Source organism: Scleropages formosus, chromosome 1 (genome assembly GCF_900964775.1).
Source record: "Scleropages formosus chromosome 1, fSclFor1.1, whole genome shotgun sequence".
NCBI lineage: Eukaryota > Metazoa > Chordata > Actinopteri > Osteoglossiformes > Osteoglossidae > Scleropages > Scleropages formosus.
This window is the reverse complement of record NC_041806.1, coordinates 1,310,946-1,330,259: the sequence shown is the minus strand read 5'-3', so window position 1 is coordinate 1,330,259 and position 19,314 is coordinate 1,310,946. Positions and strand designations below refer to the sequence as shown.

General features: G+C 47.5%; 2 protein-coding genes across 6 annotated transcripts; both read left to right on the top strand.

The window, feature by feature from the left end:
• The first annotated feature begins 3,996 nt into the window (after positions 1 to 3,996).
• On the top strand, positions 3,997 to 6,691 carry LOC108931886 (claudin-6-like). Its single transcript, XM_029252741.1, has 2 exons — positions 3,997 to 4,149; positions 5,322 to 6,691. The coding sequence occupies exon 2, from the start codon at positions 5,546 to 5,548 to the stop codon at positions 6,197 to 6,199; it is 654 nt and encodes a 217-aa protein (XP_029108574.1). The 5' UTR covers positions 3,997 to 4,149; positions 5,322 to 5,545; the 3' UTR covers positions 6,200 to 6,691.
• A 1,493-nt stretch (positions 6,692 to 8,184) lies between these two features.
• Positions 8,185 to 17,645, top strand: LOC108931880 (hepatocyte growth factor-regulated tyrosine kinase substrate-like). Of its 5 annotated transcripts, none has more exons than XM_018747945.2 (21): positions 8,185 to 8,293; positions 8,926 to 9,010; positions 9,192 to 9,267; positions 9,339 to 9,431; positions 10,420 to 10,540; positions 10,618 to 10,670; positions 10,762 to 10,830; positions 10,920 to 11,044; positions 11,928 to 12,012; positions 12,092 to 12,190; positions 12,306 to 12,401; positions 12,505 to 12,546; positions 12,669 to 12,839; positions 14,217 to 14,430; positions 15,102 to 15,274; positions 15,475 to 15,615; positions 15,728 to 15,911; positions 16,002 to 16,135; positions 16,613 to 16,729; positions 17,123 to 17,209; positions 17,299 to 17,645. In XM_018747945.2, the coding sequence occupies exons 1-21, from the start codon at positions 8,257 to 8,259 to the stop codon at positions 17,383 to 17,385; spliced, it is 2,289 nt and encodes a 762-aa protein (XP_018603461.2). In that variant the 5' UTR covers positions 8,185 to 8,256; the 3' UTR covers positions 17,386 to 17,645. The 5 variants fall into 5 exon arrangements, with proteins under 5 accessions (XP_018603461.2, XP_018603463.2, XP_018603459.2 ...); XM_018747947.2 differs by having other exon boundaries at positions 10,417 to 10,540; positions 12,508 to 12,546; positions 14,220 to 14,430; XM_018747943.2 differs by having other exon boundaries at positions 10,417 to 10,540; positions 12,508 to 12,546.
• The last annotated feature ends 1,669 nt before the right edge of the window (positions 17,646 to 19,314 follow it).

Below are 19,314 nucleotides of genomic sequence, written 5' to 3'. Positions count from 1 at the left end.
TTCAAAACCCAACAGCATTTTAAACATTGCCAAAATAGAGGTATTTATTGTGCACCCAAGAAAGACCAGGACAGTTCACTGATGTGCAAATAGTAGCATTTTATTGGATGATTCAATGTGATTGTTATCATTCTGAGTCAAACAGGCTTGAAAGAGCAGTTTAGTGAAGAGAGATCAATAGAGGTACAGCATTCGTGTGCATTTTGTAACAATACAGTGGACATGCATTCATTCGTCATACATTGACCAAAGCATTTCTTTATATATGCTTGAATTTGTCAGCCAGCCGAGGCTAAGCGCTGAATACACATTAAAATAATGGTAAATGAAAATGAAGCACCCATTTCCCCAGGTAAAGCTAAGAATATTAGTGTGGTAAAACATAGTTTTCCTTTACAGCGTTGTTATTCCACTTTCTTCTCAGCCAGTGGCCACATCAGGGGGTTGCTTTGCGACGTTGGCAGGTTCAAGTGGATCAAGTTTGACAAATGTCACATACAATCCCAAATATTCTTTAAGATCACCAAGGAATTGGCTGTCATTGAGAGTTGACAGGAAGATGTTTTCTCTTAATGTGTTTCTCTCATCACCTGTCAGTGTGAATTTCAGTTTTTTTTTCTAGTTTGTCCCCATTGAAGCCCCAGTATTCCTCAAATCCAACATAGCACTTATGTACTGGACACGAAAAAACATTTTTCGATGTATTTTTAAATTTTTCACATTTTTTTTTTGGATCAAACCATTCTTTGCACTTTCTAACAATTGCCTCAAAGCACGACACTCCACCTATAGATGACGGTGTCATACATGGGGAGTTTTTCGTGAACCAGTACACATCTTCGCCTTCCAGTGGTTGTATATCGCTTTCGGACAGGTGTAATTCTGTGTGTTTCTGAGTTTGACTCCATGGTTTGATTCCCTTCACTTCATTTTCCACTGTCTTGAGATTACAATATCCTCTGAATTGCATGGCATGTTCCTTCATCGTGTAGATGAAAGAATGCTGGCTATTAATTTTATTATTTTCTTTTATCGCCCTTTGCATTCTGATAAAAGCATCCTTTACATTGTTATTGTCGGTCATTTTGTTGGAATTTCGGAGATGTATTAAAAGATCGGTGTGAACATGACTTTTGTACTTATTATATATGCCTTCCCAGTCCAAATCTTTGTTTTTCAGTTTGAGTCGTAAGAAAGAGAGTTGATAATTCATTAATTCCTTTTGATAGTCTTTTTTGCTTATTGGTTTCCCGGAGTTACTTTGTGAAGTTGAAGGTTGTACCATGAAAGAACTCGTCCCTGGAGCTTGGGGGTCTGGTGCCAAAACCTCGCAGTTTTCTTCTGCATCAGTAGAGTAACAAGCACAGCAAAAGCGAGAGCAAAAATTCTCAATCTCATCTCTCCAATCTCTCTTGGTTTGCTTCACCTGCCGGTCCACAGGACTGAGGCCTGAGAGTCCATCGACGTTCTGCAGAAGAACAGCTTGCAACTGCAGCAGGGAAAGGAGGACGAAGCAGCCGGCAAAGCGCCGCAGGAACGACATCTTGGCGCAGCTTGACGTTCTGGGTGTCGCCTGCGGTCCAGAGCGCCTTTTTAACAGGAGCCGCTCGCCTGCTTTACCTATAGATCAGCATCTCAAGGGTACAGCGCTATGGGCGTGGGCTCACTGCGGTAATACGTGGTAACAGTCACAGTCCTGTGTGAGTATAACGGCTGGACTGACTTGTGCTCAGTGTTTCCTATAAAATGCATTTCATTTAAATATATCATTTCACATGTACATGTATTGATTTATCAGACACTTTTCTCCAAAGTGACGAACATCTCATGGAAAATACAATGTGTTCATTACATTAGCAGAAAGACACACTTAGATACAGATGTGTGATTCCTAAGTACAATTAGTTGGTTTCTTTCCACCATATGAATCTGTGTTCATCACACGAGTAGCTGCATAAAACTTTATCAGAATATCAATGCTTCCTGATGACCTTTCTAGTATTTTTTTAAAGATACATATAAATATTTACATGACATTACAGGAGTAGCTGCGCAAAGGTTTATTTGGGCATCATCTTAAATTGCATGATATGGTGCATGAACATTTACATCTTACATGAACTTAAGAGATGATGGGTAAAGTGAGTCTGGAAAAGGTGAGTTTTAAGACCCTTTTTAAATGTGGAGAGAGATTCAGCAGTTCTGAGTGACAGGGGGAAATCGTTCCACAACAGCAGAGCCTGAACCGAGAACCTTCGTGCTTTACCTTTCGTGTGTGGGACCACTGAGCAGGCAGATGTGGAAGAGCGTAGCAGTCTGGTTGGGGTGTAGCGGACGATCAAGAACTAATCGATGTACAGACACCTGCTGTTTACATAAATGTAGTCCTAAATAAATATATGAATGTAGTGCTGTAGGTTTCAGCTCAGTTATCAGCACAGCAGTTAAAGCTGCTGCTTCTGGATTCAAAATCCCAGGTTCAAATCCCACCTACTGCTGTTGTACCCTGGAGCATGGTACTTATTCCAAATTACTCTGGTAGAAAACTCAGCCTGCTGTGCAAATGAGTGAAGAGCTGTGAGTTACTACGTTTGAAGAAGAGCATCGTTTACATGAGCGAATGTATTTGGCTCCCTGTGGACAGCAGTTGAGCTCAATGGTGTGAAGGTGGTGTTCATGAATCACATCTAACATACATAGAGTATGTGGCGGGGGTGTCTTTCACAGACCTCCAACTTTACCCTGTTCAGCTCACAAGAGCTAATAATGCAGGTTCCCTAGAAAAACAGATGCAAATTCTCGACAACTAAAAGGCACCTGTATCCAGGAGGGCAGCCGTTTCACCCATCGAGACCAAGTCTTCTCTGCGTCCTTATCTCAACACACCAGTATTCTGGTCCCTGTTCAGTGGAGGAGCTCAGTGGGAGCTGTTAGATATCGAACATTCGCTTGTCTCACAGTGGACATTTCCATGTTCACAAATTAAATTATCCCACCTGCTTTCTTCCTTTCAAAACTGTTGAATTAAAGTTATTTAATATAACACGTATAAAATCTACACACATTTACAAACATCAACACTTTCTTTGGTTGGCCAACATGACTGCATGAAAATTGTAACAAATACATTTCTAATGAACTGGGGCACGATGGGGCACCATGGTACAACACCTTTCTCCACACTGACGTACAACTCAGAGTGAACAAAGTGCATCGACAGCAGACGAAGAGCTTTAGACGCAGACACGGGAATTTGGACACAGAGTTTGCGTGTCTGACACCACCCTGTTGCTGGTTCGCATCCCTCCTGTAGCTCCTATAGGAGTGACATTCAAATAGTAAATATATAGATGATCACAGCTGATGGTGTTGAAACTGATGTGAGGCAGGGTAAACTTTGGGTGAGTAGCCACACACGCATTCCCTCATACACACACACTATGGACACTTCGGAGTGACGGGTTCACCTGAAACACATGCCTGTGGACTGTGGGAAGGCAGTTCGTCCATAGGCTGTCGGAAAGTGTGACTCAGAATGTTTTATTTGGGTTTAACTGGGTCACACAGCAGGTGGTCGATGTATTAAACATAAATTATTTACGGTTTTGCGAACGTCTGACTTTTCGTACAGATTTCGTACGCTGCTGAGAATTAACTGTTTTCTGTGGAAGCGGAAAAGACGGACAGGGTGGTGTAAGTCTCGACTGAGGGATGGAAATGGCAGAGACATGGTGAAGAAGGGGATGGAGCAAAGTCCTCCTTGTCCACAGACATCAGAGAGCAGCTCTGAAGACAGGAGTTAATGAGCACACAGGACTCCTCAGGGGGTCCAGACACACACACACAGTACTGAACCCCGGAGACACAGGGCGGGTGGAGGACAACAGGCCATTGTGAGTGGAAGCCAGGCACTGTCAGACACACACACACACACACACACACACACACACACACACATAGGAACCTCGATGCACCCACACACCACCCAGTGCTGCTGTGAGCATCACCTCGAACCTCAAGCTCCATCTCCACGCCCTCCACCCCTCACCTGCGGACCTGGGGAAGGAGACACTCGACGCTCTCGTCGTCCCTCTAGATGAACAGTGTGGAAAAGCACGTGTCCAGAGGGTGGGCCGCTCATTGAGCAAGGTAGTGTGAGTGGTATTGCACATCGATCATACCACACAGCACTATGATTTGTACCGTACACTGAATAGAAGGTACATGACATGCAGTAGACAAGATTCCTGAGTGCAGGAGGCGAATGTGTAACTCAACACTGGTTTTCACTGCTGGTTTGTGTGTATGGAATCTGTGTGGGTCATGCAAAAGAGGAAGGTATAGAGTGATACTGTGTAATATATAAATATGGTATAACATATGGAATACGGTGACATTGTATATTGTGTATATATGGTATACAGTGATATTGTGTACTTTATATATACCATACATTACACCATATATACATATATACACTGTATATACTGTATGGTATGTGGTGATATTATATAATGTATAGTTTGGTTTATTGTATTGTACATGGTTAGATATGTACTGTGTATACAGTATATATGTATAGTAAAATGTATGGTATACAGTGATTTTGTGTAGTTACATATCTACTGTACATGTATATACTATATGATATAAGCCTCATGACAGGTGTTTTTTTGCAAGCCTACACACTGAAAAAAGAGATTAAAGAAGTTTGGAACATTTTTATCTTAAGCTGTCCTCTAGCTTATTTGACCTGTGGTTACCTCATCAGACTCAGAACACTGGTTCCTCCTCCTGTTACAAAAAGTCACGTTTTGCATTTTTCACGACATGAACATTTTCCAGTTTACTTATTTAAATGTCTTTTTCGTCACTGATGTATTTTTTTTTATCAGCCTGCAGTTGGCAGCAGACCTGGTTTTACCCTCCGAGCCAGTAGGTGGCAGTAAAGAGCCCTCAGAGAAAATATGAGTGCGGAACCACCTTAGTTCAACTCAGTCGTCCAGTGTTTTCAGCTCCAGTCTGCTGTTCCTGAGTGTCGGTGATCAATAACAAGATGAAGATGTTGTCCATGTTTATGGGATGAATCAATGAATCAGTCATTTTATATCAGTTTTAATTTTAGCATAGCTCAAAGTGAATACATTTATAAACACTGATAAAATATCAAGGGACGTTTGTATTGGTAACATTTCATCGACTTTAGATTTTCAACTGGATTTGCGAAGAAACTTTCGGTCTGAATTTCGCTCATAAGCTGAGGAACCAGTGGACTGTTTTCCTTCTCTTTTCATCAGAATTACTATTATATCCCATTGCAGTTCATCCACTTCAGACGCTACAACGACCCTCACTGACGTCCAGATCATCAACAGGCAGGATCTGAAGTTGCCGGAAGGGGAAGGGATCTAGCCGCTCCCAGCCGTGTGGCACCGATTCTCCACCCCGTGCCGCACTCGAACCCGAGGCCACCCGGAAGACGTAGACGAGGTTCAACGAAGGAAGTCCCTCAGAGGCGGAGGCGAAACCTTCCCTTCCTTCGCTCATGGCTTCCACAGGCATGCAGGTCCTGGGCTTGGTGCTGTGCATCGTGGGCTGGGTGGGCGGGGTGCTGGTGTGTGCCGCCCCCTTGTGGCGCGTCACCGCCTTTATCGGCAACAACATTGTGACGGCGCAGATTGTGTGGGAAGGCCTCTGGATGAGCTGCATCGTGCAGCGCACCGGCGAGATCCAGTGCAAGGTGTACGACAGCCTGCTGGCGCTGCCCAGCGACCTACAGCTCGCCCGCGGACTCACGCTGCTCTCGGTGCTCGTGTGCGGCCTGGCGCTGGCGCTGGCCGTGCTCGGCGTCAAGTGCACCAAGTTTCTGGGCCGGGCGCACGCCAAGTCCCGCTTCGCCCGCGGCGCCGGCACCCTCTTCGTCCTGGCGGGCGTCGTCTACCTCGTGCCCGTGTGCTGGACGGCCTACGCCATCGTGCGCGATTTCTACGACCCCTACGTGGCGGCGCCTCACAAGCGCGAGCTCGGTGCCGCCCTCTACCTGGGCTGGGGGGCCGGCGGGCTGCTGGTGGTGGGCGGGGGGCTGCTCAACGCGGGCTCCGGCCTCCAGGGCGAGCCCAGGTCCCCGTCGTTCAGCGGCGCGAGCGGCCAGAGCAGTCCACGAGGAGCGGCTGGAGCCACAGCCCAGGGCTACGTTTGACTCCCCTCCCCCAGCCTGTTGATATGTTGCAGAAGTTTACACGCCCCCTTCGGTCTCGGACCCCAGAACAGGATGTCAGTTTGTCCCACTGTCGCCGTTCCCACTCCTAATACACTGCTGTCACTTTTAATGAGTTTCAGACAGAGATGTTGGTCGCGGATGGCGCACGGTCACCATGGGAAACGCTGTTGCGCTTATGTCTCGCTGACCTCACTCGTGTGATTTCACCCGTCTCTCCGCGAAACAAAAAGCACGTTCTTCGTGCGGAAGTGTGTCTCTGTGGAGCCCTTTGTCCGGGGAGAGGAGGGATATTGGGGGTCTGTTCAGGCTTCGATCCCCGAACCCAAACACACTTAATTTCCATTAAAGCCCAGTTACAGCTGGTCCCCGGAATGTGGTCGAGGAGCGCCCCTCTTTAACCACTTTGTGTCTTTTTAATTGCGTGTTTAATGCTGTCAGGGTGTCCCGTGCATGTGTGAACAAACCCCATTGTATCTGCACCCATTGGACCTTGGAGGAAATAAAAGTTCTTTGTGACTCGGGTGTTTTTCTTTCTTCACTGTGTCTGTCTGAGGGCGGAAGATGTGGGGTCCAGTGTCCAACATCATTACAGTAAAAGTGTTGCATGTGCATGTTTATTGTATTATTAATACCTTATTTCCTCATTCAACTGACACTCTTCTACAGGGTGAGATACAGTGCAACGTCTGTACTCTACACTCACTGTGATTTACCTGTTGACACAGATGCGGCATTTTTACTGTATCATTTCATGGTAAGTACCTTGCTGCCTGGGATGTGGGAGTAGCAGGTAGCATGCTGGCCAAAGCTGCTTCCTCTGGTCTTCAATTGCAGGTTTGAATCCCATCTCAAGGTGTTAGTCCTGAATTAATACAGTAAAAACTTCCTCCTGCTTTATAAATTTTGGTGAATTGGTGTAAGTAGAGTAACACTGTGAGCGACTTTGGAGAGAAGTGTCAGGTAATAAATAAATAAATAAATAAATAAAGGCACATGTAAATACTGAACAGAGATTCAGACCCAGGACCATCCTGCTGCAAGGTGATGACTCTAAACGCTACGCCACCTGGTGCCCAGGAGCAGGTTTGGATGAATGCAGAGACTTCCACTCCATGTGATCTTCTCCCATCTGCATCACAACTGGACATCACTCTGACATCTTTATATTAACACACAGCGGGGGCCAAGCCCTCCAACTCCTCATCACCTCCTCCCACTTTTGCACAATTTCTAACACCATGTCAAAGTGTGTTTTATGACGTTGCTCCATTCAGTTTTCAAAAAAGATACAGTCCGGCTCTACTCGCTCTATTAGTCTGACCATGTGTACAGTCTATTACTGTATTATTCACTATTAATACTGCATTATTCACTATAGTCCATTGGTCCATAGTCCATATACTGTGTTTGTCCTTTAGTCTAACAGTCTCTTACTTCATAGTGTATATAAGTGTATTAGTGTGTATTTATATTAGTGTATGAGTGCATTAGTGTATACAGTGTATTACATTACTCTTCATGCCCCACTATTCTGTCCATCTACTGCATACAGTTTGTTAGTGTGGGGTATGTCCATGAGGAGTCTTTTTCGCCCAAAAAAAGTTTTCTGGAGACAGTGGTGAGGCTCCAGATCAAAGCCCTACTGTACAATACAGTATACAGTACAGTACAGTACAGCAGAGTAAGAACAAGAAGGTAGCAACTAGAGAGCAGCGTGTAGAGTGACAGCGGTGACAGGTCAGTGTGCGTCCAGAGATGATGATGATGATGATGATAATAATAATAATAATAATAATAATAGTAATAAAAACTCCAAGTGTAACACAGACTTCTTGCTGCGCTACTCGCTGCTGTGCTCCTATGAAAGCGAAAAGGTGTAAATACGCAGTTCCTCACCAGGTGGCGATAGGTACTGCGCATGCTCCGTTCGAAGCTCTATGACCTTTGACCTTCCGGAAACCGGAAGTGCAGTGGCTTCCGGCCAGAGTAGAGTGAAACGCAATTATCGTGTTTTCCCCCGTAAATCAACGGCAGCGATGGGCAAAGGAGCGGGAGCCTTCGAGCGGCTACTGGGTGAGACGCGGGTCCGAGTGGGACGCGCTGAGTTTGCGGGGGTTCCGGTTCGAGTCGAGGCCCTGGGGCCAACAATTTGGAGATGGAGTTTCCAGTAACGTCGTTAGCTGGGCGGCTAAGTCAGCACTCAGTGCGCTAGCCACGTCAAAAACACACACACTAACGTCGTGACTGTAAACTCACGTTTATGATCGTTGCTCAGCATCGCTCTGATCCGTTGTTGTTACACACACAGTCCGTTCATTTTATGTTCCTCTTCACAAGTTTCTTTGCACGTCCTAGACCTCATATTCTTGTAGCAATGACGTCAGTATTTTACTATTACTCTTCTTCTGTCCTGACTTGATTGCTGCTGCACTGTATATTATTGTTATCTGAAGTAATGATGTGCAGTGTGTGTCAGGCATTCAGCACCTGGTATGGATATTCCCACACTTGTGGTGACTGTCTGTCTGCCCTGCTGTGCTCACTCTGTTTCCATGTCTCCAGTGGAGTGTGTGTAGAATGTTGTATGGTCTTCTGGCTCTCTGTATGAAGGCCCCGAGGTGCAGTATGATATGTCATTACTGACCTGTGTGTGTGTGTGTGTGTGTGTGTGTGTGTGTGTGTGTGTGATCTGACTCCGCCCACAGACAAGGCAACCAGCCAGCTGCTGCTGGAGACTGACTGGGAGTCCATCCTGCAGATCTGTGACCTCATCCGCCAGGGAGACACCCAGTGAGTGGGCACACCCGACCCCCCACAGTGCAGTAATACTGTACCCTCACCAGGGACCACACTGCCCCCCCCCAAGTGGTGGATGAAGAAACAGAAATTTTCCCAAACTTATACAAAAATGTCTTTATGCGTTTGCAAGGAGTGTAGCACCTCCTTATGGATGTTCCGGTTCCTTCCACAGGGCCAAGTACGCAGTGAGTGCCATCAAGAAGAAGGTGAATGACAAGAACCCGCATGTGGCGCTGTACGCGCTGGAGGTGAGCGCCCTGCACGCCGTGGCTGCGTGACACGCTGCCGACGCTGTGCCTGACCGTGTCGGCTTCCCCAGGTGCTGGAGTCGGTGGTGAAGAACTGTGGACAGACGGTCCACGACGAGGTGGCCAACAAGCAGACGATGGAGGAGCTCAAGGACCTCATCAAGGTGACCTCATCAAGGATACCTGCTGCCTTGTATGAAGACCACGTTGAAAGATCTCGAGTCTCTGTTGGCTTTCAATTAGTAAAACTCAAAAAATCTGATCCCCCCCCCCCCACACATAACTTTATAATACATAGAAAGAGAATCAGTAAATGGTTCATAGTCATATCGGTTGAAATTCCACCTCAGTTCAAATTACAGCCTTGATGTAAACCTCTAAACAGATTTCAGATCACACTAGTCAGTACAAATGTTCAATAAAATTAGTTACTAATAAATGTTATTATAAATCAGTCAATAAATAATAACGTACCATACAGACAGTTAAAGCAGAACTTCATGCCATTTTAAAAGTGAAATATAAAGACAAAGCAGTTTGTTGCCCCACATTATTACACCATTATTCTGGGACAGGCCCCCAGCTGTAGCTTGGAGGAGGGGCAGCTATTTATAATCTGGTATTTTATGATACTCCTTTTTATAGGTAAACAAAAGGAATGTGAAAATTCAGAAATAATATGAACAAATAGGGCTCAAGATAACTATAGTAATCAGGCTACTTGTAACGGAGTAAAAAAAAATCTAGTACACAAAGCACTGAAATATAAACACAGCAAAGTATGCAGAGATAAATAGTGAATTAATGAATAAATAAATATGTAAAAAGGTTACATTAACTGTGAATGGGGTGCTCACGTTCGGGGAAGTGAAGGAAGAGATGTTCTTTCTGTAGTTGTGTACATAACAGCTCTTATTGTGGGGTGTTGCAACTGTGTCTGAGTGAGTGTGCGAGTGAGTGATAGAGAGGGAACAAATGGCTCCATAGCACTGCTGTCTGAACAACATACGTGTTTCTCTTTGCGGTGACTGTACTCCACGTGTCATGTTTACCAGTGTATTTTGTCGCATCCAGAGGGGCACAAAGTGCTTAATGGGTGCTGCTCAGTAACCACTGTGCCTGTCCTACGTCCTCCACCCTCTCCCCCAGAAGCAGACGGAGACGAGCGTGCGTGATAAACTCCTGTACCTGATCCAGGCGTGGGCGCACGCCTTCCGCAACGAGCCCAAGTACAAGGTGGTGCAGGACACCTACCAGATCATGAAGATGGAGGGTGAGTGGGGTGTTGCAGTCTCCGCCCACGTGGCGTTGACCCCGGTCTCACAGCAGTTCTCGCCCTGTCCCCCGCAGGTCACAGCTTCCCGGAGTTCAAGGAAAGTGACGCCATGTTTGTGGCCGAGCGGGTGAGCGTCCTCCGGAGCCGGCTCTGCGGTCTACCTGCGATGTCTCCCTTATCCCCATCCCTCAGTGTCCTCTTCTCCCTGCTCTCTCCAGGCTCCTGACTGGGTGGACGCGGAGGAGTGTCACCGGTGCCGAGTGCAGTTCGGGGTCGTGACCCGGAAGGTAGGCCCGTGTGTAGCCCTGCACTATCCAAACGCACGCACGCATGTCCCGGAGTGGGTCAGCTGACTGTTGACCCTGCCTCCTTGCAGCACCACTGCCGTGCTTGCGGGCAGATCTTCTGCGGCAAGTGCTCCTCCAAAAACTCCACCATACCCAAGTTCGGCATCGAAAGGGAGGTGCGCGTTTGCGAGCCCTGCTTCGAGCTCCTCAACAAGTGGGTCTTGTCCCCGTCTCCATTGCTCCATACAGCAACCAGAAACGGTGCTGCTTCCACACATGCTGCTCTGGTCTCAAACACACCGGCACTTTATTTATTACGATTGCCATTTCGTACGTGTCACACATGTAAAAATGCCTCCTCAACTTAAGCAGTTGGAACCGACGTATGTTCATAACTCATTTTCTACCTAACTCCAAAGTCAGCTTGTTTCTCCACTTAAACAGTTGAACAACTACAAAAATTTTGATAATACAAGTGTTCTAGTTTTTAGTGACTTTTGTGGTTTTGTAAAAATCTCAAACACTAACTATATAAACATTTTGTACAACTTTTTATTTTAACCATTTTCAAAAACTTTCAGCTGCAATAAAATTCATACCGATTTGTGAAAATGAGTGTGGCATCACCAAAAACTCCTTTTCAGTGCTGATTATCCACTGATTCGTCCCAAAAATGTAGTGTTCATCTTATCTCTCGCTGTCACCCTGCAGCATCACACGTGAGCTGTAAACACTGTGACAGTGAGTTGAATTAAGGTGGCCCTACACCACTATTCTCTTTGATCAGTCAGATCGGAGCGTAAGCACAGGTAGTGTTCATCGCAGTACAAACTGTCATTTTAGAAAAGTACATGTACAGAAAATATAACTCAGACTATATAAATACACCGGAATATGTTCATCACTCAGTTCTCCATCATGTCAGGAGGAAGTGTAATGAAGTCGTTTCAGTTGTGGTTTAACCCATCAAGTGCAATTATTATTACTGCATATTGTTACTATGACTTACTATATCTCATAAAGTCCAGGAGAATGGAAAGTCTCCCATAATGCAGTTCTCTGATGCACCTACCCTGTTCCTCCCATGTCCATCCCAGGAAAGGAGAAGGGAAAGCGCCCCCTGGTGGATCAGCTGATCTGCCCCCTGAGTACCTGACCAGTCCCCTGTCGCAGCAGTCTCAGGTATACACACTCTCTCCAATGCCCTGCTCTGTGCGTGTGTGTCCGTGTCCCTGTGTGACTGATGAACATGTCCTCCCAGATGCCCCCTAAAAAGGATGAGGCGGCCCTGCAGGAGGAGGAGGAGCTGCAGCTGGCCATTGCGCTGTCACAGAGCGAGGCCGATGAGAAGGAGAGGATGGTGAGCGCATGCACACACTCTCTCTCACACACACACACACACACACACACACACACACACACACACACACACACAAGTTGACTCACAGAGCTGCTCCGCGGTCCTGTTGTCCCAGAGACAGAAGACCTCGTACTCTGTGTACCCGAAAGCTGATCCTACTCCGGTCGCGTCTTCAGCCCCTCCTGTGAGCACCCTTTACTCCTCACCCCTGGTAAGGACAGCCGCTCCATTTACCCTGTAGTTACAGTAAAAGCCATGGTATTGCTGTAGGAACAGCCTTTTTAGGATGGGTTCTCCTCTTTCCTCTTGCCTAGCAGAACTCGTCAGCACCCTCTGCTGAAGATGTGGACCCAGAGGTAAGAGAGCAAGGTCTCCGTCCTGATCCTGAGAAGTGTACCATGGTGTCCCTGGCAGGTATAGGGTAAAGACAGGTTTTTTTTAGATGATCGTGGTCCTAATGTTTGCTTTGACCTCCCAGTTGGCCCGCTACTTGAACCGGACATACTGGGAGAAGAAGCAGGAGGAGGTGCGAAAGAGCCCAACCCCCTCGGCCCCGGCCCCCGTGCCGCTGGCTGAGCCCATGCCCGTGAGCCAGATGAGCCAGCCTATAGAGAGCCACGCCCCAGCTCAGCCAATCAGCATTGTGGAGGTACAGCGCCACTCCATATGTTTGTATCTCCAAAATCAATTTTACCAGTGTATTTTCCAATTAATTGGCTTCTGTAAAAAGTTATGGGTATTGCTATCATCAGTTTTAATATTAATACAGTGGAACCTCGGTTTACGAATTTAATTCGTTCCATGTATTCATTCGTCCTCTGAAATTTTCGTACACCGAAACGAATTTCCCCATAAGAAGTAATGTATAACAGAATAATTGGTACTACGCCCCCAAAAATATTACTCGAGATCCGCATCCGTTGATCCTGGCGTTTCTTTTTTTTATGAGATCGGTGTGCAACTGCCTTACCTTCTCGCAAATGATAGCTTCGGACACGCTATGATCACCCGCTAACTTCCTCTCGTTTATCCAGATAAGCAACAACTTCTCTACGTCCTCGATGGCCTGAGACTGTTCCTTTGTTAACACTGTCACTCCTTTTGCAACATCAGCCTTCGTGATTTCTTCCTTATTTGCCGGGATGGTACAGATCATTGATGCTGACTTGCTGTACATCCTGGCAAGCTCAGACACGCGTACACCACGTTCATGCTTCCCAATGATTTCCTTCTTCGGTTCTATCGGGATATGGACAACCTTCTTCCCAGATGCTGCTATTATCTTCTTGGGTGACATCGTTGCTTAGGGTATGTACAATACGTACGTACACTAAAGAAAATCACAAAGAATTTCTCGAACGCATGCGCGAGAGCTTTGGATACGAGACGTTCACAATGTGAGGTTACGTATACAACTGATGCTTGGCGGAGGGTATTTGTTGTCTCCCTACTTGCCCTATGCTTCCTGAAGCGTACCCACGCGTACAGGTTCAAACAGGATGTTCGTGCTCGGAGGCAATCTTTCGAAAACCGAAGAAGTTTACCAATACATTTATTCATAAACAGAATCATACGCACTGAATGTTTGAATACCGAATTCAACGGTCTTGAGGCTGTTCGCATGCTGTTCGTATTCCGAGCCACCACCACCGTATACAGAAACATTTGTTTTTCGTATTTGAACTTCGTACTCCAAATTATTCGTAAAAAAAGACGTTCGCCACCCGAGGTTCCACTGAATTTTTCTTACTGTCAAACTACATAAAATTTAATTTAATCCTTGTTATTGACCACCAACACTCTTGAACATAAGACACACTGTGGAAGAGAGTTAAATTAAAACTTTCCCATCCAGACTCCTGTTTGGGTGCTTGGCTCTTCACGGAAAAGCTGATCACTTCAGCCAATTTTGTGGAGAAATGTGCAAAAAATAATCTGGAAAATATATCTTTGACACAAGGAGCCAGTGTACATGCTTCTGAATACAGCATGTGTATCATGGACTGCTTCCCTCCTTGACCCCCAGCAGCAGTATCAGAATGGCGAGTCGGAGGAGAACCACGAGCAGTTCCTGAAGGCGCTGCAGAATGCCGTCACCACCTTCCTCAACCGCATGAAGAGCAACCACATGCGCGGGCGCAGCATAACCAACGACAGCGCTGTGCTCTCGCTCTTCCAGTCCATCAACAACATGCACCCGCAGCTCCTGGAGCTGCTCAACCAGCTGGACGAAAAGAGGCGTGAGTACGACAGCCCCCCCCCCCACAAATCCCAGGAATCCTAACATCCCCCTCTCCCTCTGTTGAGCCCCCACGCAAAGAGAGGGGTCAACAGCTGTACGTGTGTATCGGTTCCCTGCGTTACGGACAGTTGAGTTCAGAGTTGTCGTCATAGATACTACCGTTTTCCCACTTGATTTCCTTTTCTGTTGCATTTTCTTCTCGTGCATTTACTCAAATTCCAGTTTGTCGTCAATTGAACACACCCTGTGTTTACCCTCCAAGTCAATAGGTGGCAGTAAAGAGCATGCAACAAAAAAGGGACTGTGGGTCCACCTTCAGCTCTTTTTCACACACACTTTCTATGGCTAACATTCCTCAGAGCTGGTGATAATGGGACGATTTGGTCAACAGTTGGCACCGAGTAGTTGGCCAAAGTTATTGAAAGTATTGAAAAATGCCAACAGTATTTTTATTAAAGCTCTGTGTAAGATTTTTTTTTTTTTTACAGAACCCAACCTGTGAATAAACTGAGGGATATCTGTGTCATGAAGCTTTTAATGTGGGCTTTGAACAAAATGAGTTACAGACAGACTTGAGGCCCCAGCGGTGTCTGTAAGCTGAAGTACCTGTGTACTGTTCCTGATGGCCCGTCCCTGTGCTCCAAACCCCTTTCATTCTTTGTTCTTCAGTTTACTATGAGGGCCTGCAGGACAAGCTGGCCCAAGTGCGAGATGCGCGCGCTGCCCTGAATGCTTTGCGGGAGGAGCACCGCGAGAAACTCCGCCGTGCCGCTGAGGAGGCTGAGCGCCAGAGACAGATCCAGCTGGCTCAGAAACTGGAGATCATGCGACAGAAGAAGCAGGTACAACAAGGGCTGCCGAGCTAAAGCTGATCCAAAACTGTTCCCAATGTTCTCAGCAGTGATGAAACTTCCCAGGCGAGGACTGAGTGAAGTGTGCAGGACCCTCCTTCTCCTGAAGTTTCACACTTGACGCACCTGGAGAGACAGCAGCAGCTGTGGGAGGGTTTAATGCTAATTGGCTGATGTTCTGTATTGCGCAGGAGTACCTGGAGATGCAGCGGCAGCTGGCCATCCAGCGGCTGCAGGAGCAGGAGAAGGAGCGGCAGCTGCGTCTGGAGCAGCAGAAACAAACGATCCAGATGCGTGCCCAGATGCCCGCCTTCCCACTGCCATACGCACAGGTGGGCATTGCTTCCACGTGCCGTGTCACGCCAGGTCTTCACGGCTCTTTTTGTAAAAACGTTGGAAATTTGTCTCACTTTGAAACCCCCCCGCACTCCATGATGTGTGCAGATGCAGTCGCTGCCCCCCAGTGTGGCGGGTGGGGTGGTCTACCCTCCCGCGGGCCCTCCCAGCTACCCCGGCACGTTCAGCCCATCGGGGTCGGTTGAGGGCTCCCCCATGCACACGGTCTACATGAGCCAGGCTGGTCACGCAGGCGGCGCCCCCTACCAGGCCATGCCGGTGTCTGCTGCTGGTGAGGACGCATCTTGTTCCTACTTATCTTCCTGTTTTCAGAAGGACACGGTGCTGCGAACGGGTTCTAACGTCTCTCTCCACACTCCAGAACCCGGCATGGTTAACGCTTACATGTATCAGACTCCTGGCTCCAGCAGTCAGCCCGCCCCTCCTGCCCAGGCTCCACCCACCACTAGCCCCGCCTACTCCAGCTACCAGGCCACGGCCACACAGGGCTATCAGGTAACAGTCAACGAAGGGAGGGACCATCACATTGTTCCATCTCCTGTAAAATCTTGAAATTGAATGAATTGTTAATATTAAATTTTGATGAAGGGTTTTAAAGTCCCAGGTTCTTTTTGTCATAATGGATATTTATATTTGCTTTTGAATTCTGATGTTTATTACTTTTTGTATTAGTGATCCAAGATGTTTGGAGAAGTGAGTAAGCCCTGTCATGTTTATGTTGAGAGATGGTTTTATAATGAAATATGAGGATGTTTTATGTTTGTGATTCGTGATGTGGAATATTGGAAGTTTTATTTTGTTCTTATGGTATTGAATAAAGTATAGAAAAAAATTGTTAATATGATTATATTGATTAAATTATTAGTGTACGGTGTTATGGTTTTCACTGCTCTCCCGCTGCGTTAGCTCAGCTCTGACGTCTTCCTGTTCTCTGTCCCCATCCTGGTCCCGCCCATTCTGTTCCCCCTGCAGAGTGCCGTGTCCCAAGCCCAGAGCCTGCCTCCCATGTCCCAGGCACCGCCCACCAATGGCATGGGCTACCTGGGCCCACAGGGGGTGCCCATGGGCTACCAGCCCTACAACATGCAGGTCAGTGCTGCATCATGCATTGACACTTCAAACACGTGTCGGCAGTGTAGCCAGCGCGCTCTGTGTGTGTGTGTGTGTGTGTACGGTGTATGTATAGGTACACATAGAGGAGGTCCTTGACTTAATAGGGTTGATGGAATGGAATAATGGGACTGAGACAGAAACATTTACAAATATGGGTGTGCCGACTTTACCATACAATAGGTGGAGCGTGTTGAGTCTCGGTAGCGCCGGGACTGGAAAGTAATATCATAAGGTTAATGGGACGAGCGTCATAGGTAAAGAAGCCTTTATATAGAGAGACACGCACGCACGCACATGCACACACAGAGCGATCACACTGGATTGGGTTCGTTGCTCACTACCTGTCCCTCTTTGCCCCATCCGTCCCAGAACATGATGGCGACGCTCCCCGGGCAGGACCCCAACCTGCCTCCCCAGCAGCCTTACCTGCCCCCCCAGCAGCCCATGTACCAGCAGGTGTGTGAGCCGCCCTCCCTACCTCCCTCCCTTTCTAGTCTGAGGTACTGCTGTCAGTCAGCCTGACGAGTGGCTCTTCTCGCACACAGATGGCACCCCCTGGTGGCCAGCAGCAGCAGCAGCCTCCACAAGCTCCACCAGTCACTAGCGAGGCTCAGCTCATCTCGTTCGACTGAGGGCCAACTGCTCTCCCCATGGCACCCCCACTTCCATTCCCACCCCGTCCCCATCTTGCAGTCCCACACCCAATACACCCCCAGCGCTTTGCTGCTCCTAGTCAGAAAGCCGCTCCATCTCCATCTATTGGCGTGACCCTCCGTGGATGAGAAAATTCACATGACTGGTCACACTAATTAATACTAAATAATTATTTAACATTTACATATGGGGACAACTGGTAGCATAGTGGTTAGAGGTACTGCCTTAGGATCCAAAGGTTGCATGTTTGATCCCCACTTCTGGCTGTAGAGCCCTTCAGCAAGGTACTTACCCTAAATTGCTCCAATAAAATTCCCAGCTGTGTAAATGGTTAAGTAATTGTAGCCTTAACATTATAAGTTGCTTTGGAGAAAAGCATCAGCTAAATGAATAAATGTAAATATTTTCTGATCTGAATATTAACTGCATTGGCTGTGGTCGGTCATACTGCTGACAACCTGGACCCTTTACAGGTACTTTCTGTTGGACATTGTTGTGGACCAAGAAGGGCTGAGGCCAGACCCTGGGCATCAGTTCTGATTTAATGTCTCTTATTGACTAATCAGACATACAAATATGTTTCGGGTATTGGTTTGCAATAACCCTCCCGTCATTCACGTCTGTGGCTTCACCCTTTCAGTCAGTCTCAGATGAGCAGAGAGAAGATACAGGTCTTCACACTGTACCTCTGAGTACCACCATGTGTTGATGCAGGTGTTCAAGTGACCCAAGTCACACCCACAGTCAGAAACTGCTTGTCCCGAGCGGGGTCGTGGTGAGCCGGGGCCGAACCCGGCAACCCAGGGCGCAAGGCGGGAGGGAACACACCCAGGACAGGACGCCAGTCTGCCGCAAGGCACCCCAAGGAGGGCTCGAACCCCAAACCCACCGGAGAGCAGGCCCTGACCAAACCCACTTTGCCACCACACCCTCCTGTTGACCCAAGTGTGTCTCTGTGTCTCTCTCTCTCTCTCTCTCTCTCTCTCTCTCTCTCTCTCTCTCTCTCTCTCTCTCTCTCTCTCTCTCTCTCTCTCTCTCTCTCTCTCTCTCTCTCTCGTCCCATGCGGGGCAACACGGCGTATATTAATATGTAATAGATAAAAATCAGCAGGGTCCTTAAAAATCAGTGTACTATATTGAATGCATAAGATCTGAAGTTGGCAATTTGTGATTCTTTGCCTCTAAATTTTTCATACTGTAATGAAAGCATAGATGCAGGGTGCTGAAGGGATGACATGACTGGGGTGTCTTCTGCTGAGGGGAGGGGTTGTGTTGGCATGATGACCTGTCAGCGGAACATCGTTCAAGTTCTGACCGTTTCCCCAGCACCGCACCTTTTGTGTATCGGACACAGACCAGCGGTGTGTGACCTGGTCTGCGCTGTGTGCGGCACAATGTAGGAGCGAGGTGGAGGTGACAGGAGGTGACGTTCACACGCTTGGCATGTATGTAATCTGCGCACACTGTGATTTCTGTGGACTTTTAATGTCATTTGTGACTTTTAATGGCTATTAAAGTTTAAAAATGGTAAGAGCGATGAGATGGTGTGAAAGTGTGATTCTCTGCAGACCTGAAGCAGCGCTGAGGGGAATGAGGTTACTAGAGATACCCGAAGCCCCAGGTGCGTAGGGGACCGCGATGATTTGTCCCCTAGGGACTGACAGAATACCAGTGTTCAGACACTGATTTTTCCAGCGGCCAGTCTGTCCGCAGAGGAAGCAGGCCCCTCTGCCGGGGTAACGCCTGGGGTTCGCGTGGCCTCCACGCTGGGGAGGTCCTCGCTGCTTCATCCTACACCACTGTGCACTTACAGTGCCTTCATTTCCTGCTCATGTTCCTGAACTTGGTGGAAATGGTTGGCGGCAAACCCAACGTTGTCCAAGGGTTTGTTCTCCCAGCCACTGGCT